Source organism: Mobula birostris, chromosome 22, assembly GCF_030028105.1.
Source record: "Mobula birostris isolate sMobBir1 chromosome 22, sMobBir1.hap1, whole genome shotgun sequence".
NCBI lineage: Eukaryota > Metazoa > Chordata > Chondrichthyes > Myliobatiformes > Myliobatidae > Mobula > Mobula birostris.
In genome coordinates, this window is record NC_092391.1 from 19,215,742 (window position 1) to 19,228,230 (window position 12,489).

General features: G+C 38.2%; 1 protein-coding gene across 4 annotated transcripts in view; it reads left to right on the top strand.

Moving 5' to 3' along the window:
• The window catches only part of ccdc180 (coiled-coil domain containing 180), an 81,517-nt gene that overhangs the window by 16,988 nt on the left and 52,040 nt on the right, over positions 1-12,489 (top strand). For 3 of the 4 annotated variants that reach the window (XM_072240212.1, XM_072240214.1, XM_072240215.1), the window contains 6 exons: positions 232-342; positions 5,637-5,716; positions 7,082-7,170; positions 8,460-8,582; positions 10,499-10,672; positions 11,670-11,785. In XM_072240212.1, coding sequence (XP_072096313.1) covers positions 232-342; positions 5,637-5,716; positions 7,082-7,170; positions 8,460-8,582; positions 10,499-10,672; positions 11,670-11,785 — 693 coding nt within the window. The remainder of the gene's footprint in view (positions 1-231; positions 343-5,636; positions 5,717-7,081; positions 7,171-8,459; positions 8,583-10,498; positions 10,673-11,669; positions 11,786-12,489) is intronic. The other variant, XM_072240213.1, reaches the window with a different exon arrangement.

Here is a 12,489-nt window from a genome sequence, read left to right on the forward strand (position 1 = left end):
TTGTAATCTTGATCCTCTGCTCCAATTGCCCAAAAGTATATAATTAAAGGTTAATAATTGTCCGTTGTAAGCTCTATGTCAGACATTAATATCATTGTAAGAACTGATAATAAAAGTATCATATGGCATCAAACAGCTTTCAGTATTGAATATTCGGAATTGCTATTAGTTTAGCTACAAATAATAATGTTTGTCAGAGTTTGACTTCTTGTTTTGTTGCTCCTTTTGCAGAGGTTATTTAGCAAAGGATTGGAAAGCTGGTTTAGCAAAGGAGGAGGAGTTACTAAGGAAACAACAGCAAGGACTAAACTATCAACGGAAGCAGCTTCTTGAGGAGATAGTGTACGTTTAAAAAATCATGATTCTGAAGAAGGGTCATTCCTGAAATCATAGCATTCTCTTTTCCAGATTGAAATGGAGATGTACATTACCAGTGAATGCAAACTACCGATGCTGGAAGTCTGAAATCTAAACAGAAATTGTTAGAAGCACTCAGTGGCTTAGCAACATTTTTCAAAAGAGATACGGTTAATGTTTCAGGTTGAAGATTCAGAACTGGGGAAGAGAGAAAATATGTTAGTTTTAAATTGCAGTGAAGGGAAGGAAAGTAATGGAAAGAATAAAGAGCTAGGCCATGCTTGTCATAGAATAAGCTTTAGAGTTCAACACATCAAGAGATTAGTGGGCAGTTAAAGAGTGAGAATGCAATCTAAAGGGCATAAAATGTAAAGTGCAATTCCTCCCTCTGCATTGTATTTGTTTAGATAATTAGACTTTCCACACTGGTGCCTATATGATGTCTTCCTTCTTTCAGAATCAAAACTTTTACTTGACCATAGTTGACTGCACCTCAACTATTTCCCACATCTTTGCTCTCAGCTCTTCTCCTTGGTGGAGCAGAGAGGGAGTTCCCCTAGTCCTCAACTTTCATCCTATCAACCTTCACTTTCAACAAATCACCACACACAATTTTCTGCTAGCTTCAGCAAAATTCTATCACCAGAACTTCTCCTTTCAGTGTTTAAAAGATCATTACCTTCAAGATTCTCCAGCCTGCCCTTTCATCCTCACCACCCACAGATCATAGATCAAGAGCAAAAGGATAACTAGGGAGCCGGTAGGGTCCGGGATCAGGCCTGATGGAATGGTGGAGCAGACTCAATGTGCTGAATGGCCTAATTCTGCTCTTATGTCATATGGTCTTATGGTCTACGCAAGGATAAATGGGGTAACATTTGCTGAGATGCGGAGGTTGTGGGAGAGGTCCTCAATGAGTATTTTACCTCAGTATTTACCAAGGAGAAGGACGTAAAGGATAGAGAGATTAGTGCTGAGTGTATTGATATGCTAGCGCATTTCGAGGTAAAGCAGGAAGTAGTGTTAGGTCTCCTAAGGAACATTAAGATGGTTAAGTCCCTTGGGTCTGATGGGATGTACCACAGGTTATCGAGCAAGGCAGAGGAGAGACTGCTGGGGCTTGATCAATATCTTTGTGTCCTCTGTAGCCACAGACAAGGTCCTGGAAGACTGATGAGTTCCATCATTCAAGAAGGGAACAACAGATAATCCTGTAAACTATAGACGGTTGACTCATGTGTCAGTAGCAGGGAAATTAGTGGAGAGAATTCTTAAGGATAAGATCTATGAGCATTTGGAAAACCATGACTTTATTAGAGAGAGCCAGCATTGGCTTTGTTTGAGCAAGTCATGTCGTATTAACTTAAATTGAGGTTTTTGACAAGGGTGACGAGGGTGAATGATGAAAGTAGAGTTGTGGATGTTGTTTTCATGGATTTTAGCAAGGTATTTGACAAGAATACAATAGGATATAGATCAGTTGCAGATGAGGATAGAGAAATGGCAGATGGATCATAACCTGGCCAAATGTGAAGTGTTACACCTTGGCAGGTCAAATGCAAAGAGACAGTACATTATTAACAGCAAGACACTTAACAGTGTTGATGAGAAGAGGTTTCTTGGGCTCCAAGTTCATAGTTCCCTGAAAGTGGCACCTGGGTATATGGCATCTTGGCTTTATTAGTTGAGGCATTGAGTTTAAAAGTCAAGAGGTTCTGTTGCAGCTTTGTAAAACCCTAGTTGGGTTTCATCTAGAGTATTGCATATAGTTCTGGTCGTCTAATTATAGGAAGAATGTCAAGGCTTTGGAAAGGGTGCATAAGAGATTTACCAGCATGTTGTCTGGATTAGTGAGCAGGTGCTATAACATGAAGCTGAACACACTTTACCAGGATGTTGTCTGGATTAGTGAGCAGGTGCTAGAACATGAAGCTGAACACACTTTACCAGGATGTTGTCTGGATTAGTGAGCAGGTGCTAGAACATGAAGCTGAACACACTTTACCAGGATGTTGTCTGGATTAGTGAGCAGGTGCTAGAACATGAAGCTGAACAGACTTGGGTTGTTTTTTTTTCTGGAGCTGCAGAGGCTGAGTGGAGATCTGATGGAGGTTTGGAAGATTATGAGAGCCATAGTTAAAGTAGACAGACAATATCTTTATCCAAGGGTTCAAATGCTTAATACCGGAGGACATACATTTAAGGTGAGAGGTAGTAATTTTAAAGGAGATGTGAGGGGCAAGCTTTTTTAAACAAAGTAATGGGTGCCTGGAATGTGCTGCTGCGGTGTTGGGAGAATCGGAAATATTGGAGACTTTTAAGAGACGTTAAAATAGACACATGAATGTGAGGAATATAGAAGGATATGGAGATTGTGTAGGCAGAAGAGTTGATTTTGTTTGCCACTTGATTTAGCACAACATTGTGGGCCAAAGGGTCTGTTCCTGTGCTGTACTCTTTCTTCTATGTTCTATCTACTCCCCTTCTTATAGCACAGGCAATCATAGAAGATGCAATACCTGTTTATTTTCCTCTTCTTTTCCCACCACCCAGGGATTCAAAAAGTACTTTAAAGCAGAGCTGAGATTTCTTTATGCTTCTTCCAGATTCAATAATCACAGTATGCGCTGGAGAAAGCAAAGGTTAATGACCGCTTTGCAAAACACTCATATTCATTGTGCATTGGTGACCTTTAATTCTGCATCCTAATACATACCAATGACCTATCTGACTGTGACCTCCTGTGCTGTCACAATGAGGCCCAACACACCTTATCCTCCATCTGGACACAGAGCAGCCTTCCAGACTCAATATTAATTTCTACTCTTTCAGTACCTTGTTTTCTCAGTCTAGCAGAACCTGCTATTTCAGCTATTAGGAATCAGAATCAGGTCTAACATCACCAGCATGTGTTGTGAAATTTGGTAACTTTGTGGCAGCAGTACAATACAATACATGATAAAATAGAATCAAAATCTGTAAATTACAGTAAGTATATACATAAATATTGAATAGTTAAATCAAATAAATAATGCAAAACACAGAAATAAGTAAGTAGTGAGGCAGTGTTCATGGGTTCAGTGTCCATTCAGAAATCAGATGGCAGTAGAGAAGAATCTGTTCAGAAATAATATATATAAAAAAGGTCAGATAATGTTCATAGGTTTAATGTCCATTTAGGAATCATATGGCAGAGGGGAAGAAGCTATTTCTGAATCACTGAATGTGTGCCTTCAGGCTTCTGTACCTCCTTCCTGATGGTAACAATGAGAAGAGAGCGCATCCTGGGTTGTGGGGGTCCTTAATGATGGACAACGCCTTGATGAGGCACCACTCCTTGAAGGTGTCTTATATGCTATGGAAGCTAATTTTACAACTTTCTGCAGTTTACTTCGATCCCGTGCAGTAGCTCCCCCATACCAGACAGTGATGCAGCCAATTGGAATGCTCTCCATGGTACATCTGTAGAGATTTGCAGTGTTTTGGGTGACATACTAAATCTTGTCAAACACCTACTGAAATTTAGCCACTGTCTTGCCTTCTTCATAGCTGATCAATCTGTGATACTGGCTCAGTTTATCTGTCCATTAATACAGTCTAATCATTTGGGCATGTTCTACAGCTCTGAATTTTGCATTTTTTCTGGTCTTTTGTTTGTATTCTCACTGTTTTAAACTATCAACTATTGACTTCTGCACAGCAACCCACAGCAAAGCTGGACTTGCCCCATCTCATGCATTTTCTATCTTCCCCTCCATTTACCTATCTGCAACTTAAAATTAACTTGTTTTCTCTCTTAAACAAAAATAGAAAATGTAGAAAAACTCAGCAAGTATGGCAGCATTTGCAGAAGGAAAAACGGGCAATGTTTCAGGACTGTGATCCTTTGTCAATGTTTCCTCTCTTCCCCTGTTCTGACAAAGTTAACTCTGTTTCCCTTTTAACAAACCTTGCTTGACCTGCTGAATATTTCCAGTATTTTTTACTTTTATTAATTTCTATTTCCAGTATACTGTTGTTGCAAGGAAAGTTCCCTTCTTATTGTTGCATATTCCCGGTATTGGGCTACCTTCTACCTTGAACCGGCTAAACTTTCAGTTTAATGATCCTTTGTTTAAGAAGATGAGTCACTGGCTCTCATGCATGGGACTATTATATTGTTTTGATTACAGAGACGTGGCTGAAAGAAAGACTGGATCGGCAATTTAACATTCCAAGCCCTTTTTCATTTCCAGAAATTCCAGATTTGCCAGAAAATTGATGTATAAATTTACAAAATCGTTCTTGTTTAAGAAAGGGGAGAAAGAAGTTGCCTTCCCACTTAGAAAACTTTAAAGTGCATTGCAATCAGATTGAATAACTCTCCATGAAGCTGGGAGTGATGTTGTGAGGTTGAGGGGCCATGCTAGACAATAATGAACAAAGACGGTTGAAGGCTTTATCTCTAGTGAGGGAATATAAGTTGCTTTAGAGGCTAAAATTCTGGGAGAAAAGAGCACACAATAGAATAAAATAGTGCTATAACTTGCATGAGTAAGTTGAGACAAGGTCAAGGAAGAGTCTAAAAAGAGATGTCTTGAATTAAATGCATTGGAGAGTTTAACAGTAGAACATGATGTAAGAGTATTAGGAAAGTCTGAAGGGAACAAAAATAGGAATACTTTAGCTAGTCACTTTTCAGTGTTGATGAAGGGTCTTTGACTTGAAGTGTTATTACATTTTCTTTAGATCCTGCAAAGATTTTCCAGGATTTTCTGTTTTTATTTCAGATTTCCAGCATCTGGATTTTTTTTATTTCTATATTTTAGCTGAGTTAGGAATATATAAGGGCAATGTTGGATGATATGGTGAGAGTGGACTTTATTAAAGAAGGGTAGTAGATGGTGTCAGCAGTTTGAATACTTAAGTTTCAAGCAAAATGTTTTTACTTATTTTAGAAATAGTGTGTGGAATAGGCCTTTCCAACTGTTTGAGCTGCACTGCAGAGCAACCCTCAACAAACCTTGATTTAAGCCAAGCATAATCACAGGACAATTTACTAATTCATCTACTCAGTATGTCTTTGGACTGTGGGAGGAAACTGGAAGGTCTGGAGAAAACTCACATATACCACAGGGAAGACATACAGGGACTCCTTGCAGAAGGTTCCGATGCCCCAAGCTGTAATAGTGTTGTGCTAACCACTACGCTAATATGAAACCATCGTTTAATTGAAGTGGATCAGGTATGCAGTTTGTTCAAATTTAGTTTATTTAATGTTTATTTGTCTCTTTTTGCAGAAACATAAAGCCCTCTGATTGCACTAAAAACTCATTGGATGTGTGGTACGACTCTGTAACTGCCTTAAATCAGGAAATTGGTAAGTATAGAGTATATCATCAAAATGGACAGATGTCAGCAATGGCTTTGATTTCCTTTTGATATGAAGGCAGGTAACTAAATGCATGTTTGTGCTTATTTAAAAATTAGCTGTATAAAATAAATAAGTATTGAGGGACAAACGAGAAAATCTGCAGACGCTGGAAATCAAAGTGCTGGAGGAACTCAGCAGGCCAGGCAGCATCTATGGAAAAAAGTAAACAGTCAATGTTTCACCGACTGTTTACTCTTTTCCAAAGATGCTGCCTGACTTGCAGAGTTCCTCCAGCATTTTATGTGTATTACTAAGTATTGAGTGCATTATTTCATTGGACACCAGCACCATTACTGGGGAAAGAACACCATTAAGCCAGTGCTTGAAGCAGCAGTGGGAAATGTTTAAAATCGAATTCACAGGGATTTGGAGAAATATTTTCTAATAGCAACTAAGAACAAACTACTCAATAATGAATCAGAATCAGGTTTATCAGCACTGACAAATGTCATGAAAGTTGTTGTTGTTTTGCAACAGCATTACAATGCAATGCATACAATATACTATAAACTACAATAAGAAATAAATGGAAGAAGTGCTCATGGGTGCATGAACCATTCAGAAATCTGGTGGCAGAGGGAATGAAGCTGTTCCTAAAATGTTAGATGTGTATCTTCAGGTTCCTGTACCTTCTCTCTCGTGGTAGTAATGAAAAGAGGGCATGTCAAGGATGCTGAGGGTCCTTAATGTTGGATGACACCTTTTTGAGGCATCACTTTTTGATGATGTCCTTGATGCTGGGGAGGCTAGTGTCCATGGGAGCTGGCTAAGTGTACAGCCCTCTGCAGCTTTCTCTAATGCTGTGCAGAGGTTTCTCCATACCACACGGTGATGCAACTACTGTAGTTAGAATGCTCTCCATGGTACATCTGTAGAATCTTTGGTGACATAGCAAATCTCTTCAAACTCTATATGGACATGTGAAAAGTTGAGGGCAAAATTGAAAAAATCTAAGCAAAAAAAAACAAAGTAGAGGAAGACAAAAGGGAATTAAAAATATTTGGAATAAATAAAATTTACAATGGGGAGACAAGAAGATCTTCAAAATAATTATTGAGGAGCATAAAGTAAACAGTATAATGACTGCAGACAAATAAAGGGCAAAAGAAAATTAGGATAAAGATAGGTTCAGTAAGAAATGCACAGGATACACTGGCATAAGTCTTAATATCACTTGTGATAGTTTGTCATTTTTAGTAATTTTATCTTATATTTATATGTTGGAATTTATATAATTTACTCTTATTTGAAACTCCACAATATACTTCCACAAAAGTGAATCTTGAAAATATTTTTGTTTTCACTTCCTAGATTCACTGCATATTCAATTTATAAATAAATTGCAAATTTATTATGAAAAACTCTATCATGAATGGATGGCGGAAATTGAAAAATGTAAGGTGGGTACATGTGCTAAATTGATGCAAGGTAGGAAAAGTAGGAAAATTTCATTGCCATAGAAGATTAAGCAGGTGAGGGTAAAGTCCTTAAAGTTAAAATTACACTCTCAAAATAAGGACCAGATTGTCTTTCTCATTCTAGATCTTCCTCGCAGTAATACCCAGCATATCAAATACAGGTGGTCTGCAGTATAGCCAGTAAACTGGGAGGAAAGGAAGGGGGATTTTTGCAGCTAAAGTCTGATTTATCTGAACCCCAAACAAGGAACTTGTTTCTATATTCAGTCATGTAACTATCACAAATATACTGGTAAGTGTCAGTGACTATGATCATTCATATTTACCTCAGTAAATATGTATAAGACAAGGTTGGATAGATTTTCGCATAGTAGGGGAATGGGCAGGTAGGTGGAGATGAGTCCATGGCCAGATCAGCCATGATCTTATTGAATGGCAGATCAGGCTTGACGGGCCAGATGGCCTACTCCTGCTCCTATTTCTTCTGTTCTTATTAGGATAATTGTTGCTGCATGAATTAATTTAGCAATATATAAATTTATGTAATAAATTCTGAGAACAGCTTTGATTGGTTTTGCTATGAAACAGTGGCTGTTCAATTTATATTGTGGTGAAATTTAAATAGATGTGATCCAATCTATATCTCTCATCAATGACATTTATGTGCCTCAATGCATGTGTGGAAAAGAAAAACCACAATTAAACTTGATACTGGAGGCATTTACAGGATATTTGTTAATGCAGGATTACAGGATATTTATTAAGGTTGAGTAAGTATCAATGAAGACAATAACATTGCCTGAGAATCATTCATTAATTAAACAAATTAATTAAGCACAAAATAGGGCTAAACTAGAACAGACTGCAACAGCAGGAATGTCAATCCATGTGATGGGCTGTCTTCCCTCCTTATCTTTTTTTTGTGATAGTGATCATGACAGAAGAATCATTTGAAATTAGCTGGTTTGTTTCTGTGGATTTGATGTCACACAATGTAGGTCGCTCTCATTTGATATCTGAAGAGACCTGGTGAAAGGCCCTGGAAATGTGGAGAAAGCTATTTTTTTTTTAAATGGCTATTTACAACTTTGTCTTTTCCTATAGTTCATTGCAAGTTATTAAGTGCAACATCCAGGTAAGTGTTATTAGATGTTTACAAACTGGTCAGATGATGTGGTGGTGTTAGTTTCCTGGTGAAATATATATTAAAAGGTAGTTTGTTTATTATTTATTATCTACAGTAACATTTTTATTATGTTTCACTGATTTAGGAGGAGCTATTGAGTTCCAAGACGTGTACAGAAAAAGAAGTCAAAGAACTAATGATCTCTGACTTTCTTCCTCTTCTTGGCAATTTACATCGCTGCTTTGAAGAGGAGCTGTTTGCTATAGATGTAAGCCTGTTTTTTTCCTGCTATTGCAGTTGAATGAGTGGAGACAGCTGATGGTCTGAGTGAGAAATCATAAATGTGGCAAAGAGTTACATTTTAATCCAAGGGATCTCTAAGTAATGCTGCAGCATGCTCCAGTACAGTGTAATAAGATTTGGGGTCTGACCAAGATCTTCAGTACACAGCATTGCTGACTTCAAACACATGGTTGAAGGCAACAAGCAATCCTCCATCTGGTTAGGGGAAGTTTTTTAAATCTTTGGCTCTGTTTATTATTTTTATAATTGGCAATTGATATGCTATTTAAAAATTGGGATAACCTTTCCTTAAAGCAGCATATACCAGCATGTATACTACAAATTATAGGAGCGCACACAAAATGCTGGAGGGACTCAGCAGGTCAGGCATCATCTATGGAAAAGAGCAAACAGTTAACGCTTCAGGCCAAGACCGTTCCTCGGGTCTTGGCCTGAATTGTCGACTGTTTACCCTTTTCCACAGATGCTGCCTGATCTGCTGAGTCCCTCCAGCATTTTGTGTGCGTTGCTGTGGATTTCCAGCATCTGCAGATTTGCTTGTATTTGAGAACAAATCATAAATGTTCTGCAGCTACATAGTGGATGGAAGAACCACTACCAAAAATGTAAGCAAAGGCCAGCAGTCTCGGGGTAATGTGTGTCCCAAAGGAATGCTGCAAAGTACGTTTGCTTCTGAAAATATTGATTTCTCAATGAGAGATAAACAGAAAAAGTAGGAAATGTTCAGATGGTCAGGCAACATCTGTGACTTGAGAAACAGTGTTAATGTTTCCAGTCCAATGACTTTTCATCAGAACCGATGAAATATTAACTCTAATTTTGTATTCACACCAGCTGAGTATTTCTAGCTGTTTTTGCTTTTATTTTTGATTTCCAGCAAGTGCAATTTTTGTTTTGCTGACACATATGGAATTTGATTCAACGGATGTTGAGCACTCACTAATGCCTTGCTGCAGTGGGCATTCTTGGCAAGTAAATCTGGTGAAAGATGTAAGTGGACAATAGAGGAGAGACTGAGTCAGCAGAATAATGCAGCCCTCACATAGAAATTACACACATTCATTCTCTTCCAGTAAAGGCTACCACATTGTTATTGGAAATACAGTCAGTAGCCACTTTATTCAATACCTCCTGTACCTAATAAAGCGGACACTGAGTGGGTGTTTGTGGCCTTCTGCTGCTGTAGCCCAACCCCTTCAAAGTCCGACATTGTGCATTCCGAGATGTTTTCCTGCAAAACACTGTTGCAATGTGTGGTTATTTGAGTTACTGTTGCCTTCCTGACAGCTTGAACCAGTCTGGTCAATCCCCTCTGACCTCCCTCATTATCAACGCATTTTTGCTGACAGAATCACCACTCACTGGATGTATTTTGCTTCTCGCACTTTAAAGACTGTTGTGCATGAAAATCCCAGGTGATCAGCAGCTTCTGAGATAGTCAACCACCCCCTCTGGCACCAACAAACATTTCATGGTCAAAGCCACTTAGTTCACATTTCTTCCCCATTCTGATGTTGGTCTGAACAACAACTGAACCTCTTGACCATGTCTGCATGCTTTTACACATTGAGGTACTGCCGCTTGATTGGCTGACTGGATATTTGTATTAACATGCAGATGGATAGGTGTACCTAATAAAGTTGCATTGTGTGTAGATACAATGTATGGCTGATTTTACCCCCTTTCTTGTCAGGGGGACTAATTTGAATAGAATTAACTAAATCAACATAGTCTAGTAATTATACTTGCTCAGTTGTTCATTGGTTGATGTAGAGATTTTTAAGAGGAAATAATCAAATTGTGGAAAGCCAGGAAAATTCTCTGAATATTTCCACTCTGTTTCCTTGTGTAATTTCTGTTCAATATTTTCCATATCTGTAGAAACACATGGAGGTGTTGGCCCAAGAGACAGAGTTGAATTGTAAGGAATTGTTCCGTACTTGGAAGGAAGCTGCTTTACTCTGGGAAGAGCATGAAATGAATTTAACTAAACTGGAAGACCAGCTGAAAGAACAGCTAGATGACTGTCGCAAGAAACATGATAAAGCAAATCAGGTAGGCAGACAGTTCTAGAGCTCAACGTGGAGCTGCTGTCACACTGGAACTAATTTGCAGCACCCCAATCAAATATAAAATCAGGATGTGTGTAATAGGACAACTATAGGAACTAACTCAAATTCCTTCCCACTGATTGGATGGAAATTAACGTTCTTTAGCAGGTATCCAAAAACAAACAACATTGATGGAGATAAAATAAGGATTGTTTTATCTCAATCGAGAATTTCCCAATGCCGTTTCTTTTTTACTTAATGTTTGCAGAATGTTCTCCAAAAACATAAATTTGCTGCCATCAAAAATGTTTGGTTCTTTCCCTGCCAAGAACTATAAATTATTAATCAGTAAAACTGATCAGGAAAGCAATCAGAACTCCTTCATACAAAGTATAAGTGTGCAACATATAGTATATTATTGATGAAGTTTACATATTTGTCACATGCTGATCGACACTTGGCATTGAATTTACATGCATTGCTGGAAAGATGTATCAGTATTATTAGGGACCTTTAGGTTACTGACTTTCTGCTGTTCATTAAAAGTTCTTTTCACAAACTCATCCCATGTTTTGGCCCAACTGTAAGAAACAACACTTGTCAGGAGGCTACCTCCATGATAATAAAGTGGGAATATAAAGTTTATGCTCAGCCTCCATCAGAACAAACAGCTTAATTGTGCTTCATAATTCTAGTGCAAGTTTGCCATGCAGTGCAGCTTCTCCCCCATTGATTTTTTCATTGACATAATGTAATGCATTTCACAAAATTAAGCTGTTGATTTGATAACAGGATATGTCAAAGTACTGGGAATTAGTTATATTCCAGGAATTAATGACCAATCTAATTACTTTAAAGGTTTCATATGAAAGATTAGTTCACTGTTTGATTTGTATTTCTTCCTCCTGGTCCTACTCCCAATTAAAAAAAAACTGCTATATTTCCATTCATGCAGCAACAAGGTTAATGTGAATTGCATAAAAGTTTTAATCTTTTCTCAGACAAGAGAAGCAAATCTAGACCTGCTTATTGATCAGCTGAGACAGGATAACACACAGACAGAATTGAAAGCAGACTACAAAAAGGCTGTCTGCCTGCTGAATGGAATCATAAAAGGGCAAGTATTTTTACCACATGAGGTACTTCTGTTTAATGTCAGCTTCTTCAACAATGATTATGACTCTTCAATAAAAAGACTAGGTTCAGGGATCAAACTGAATCCTCATTCACCTAACAAGCTGTTCTGATACAAAAGGAAAAGAAGATAGATTAATCTTTCAGAGATAAAGATTAAAGATTAGCCTTATTTGTCACATGTAGATCAACACATTGAAGCATACAATGAAATACCCCATTTTGCATCAAAGACCAACAACGTCCGGGGTTTTGCTGGAGGCAGCCCGCGTGTCGCCACACTTTCAACACCAACATAGCATGCCCACAGCTCACTAAACCTAGTCGTAACCGTACATCTTTGGATTGTGGGAGGAACCATTCAGACTGACGTGCTAATTTTTTAATTTGATGCTTCAGTGGAAAAGCATTCAAAAGCAGAATTTTTAATATCTTGATGTCACTGGCAAGGTCAGAATTCATTGCCCTAGAGAAGGTTGTAGTGAATCACCTTTTAGAACTGCAGCGATCCTTCTGGTGAATCTAATCCCACATTGCTGTTGGCAGGGGTTTCCATATGTAATGAAGAACCAACTATGTAGCAACATACATGCCACTATTCCGTGTGATTGGTGCATATAAACTTGGAAAACCTCCTTCATCTTTTTTCTTCCTTCTCAGTTAGGATGCTTATGTATATACTTTCAA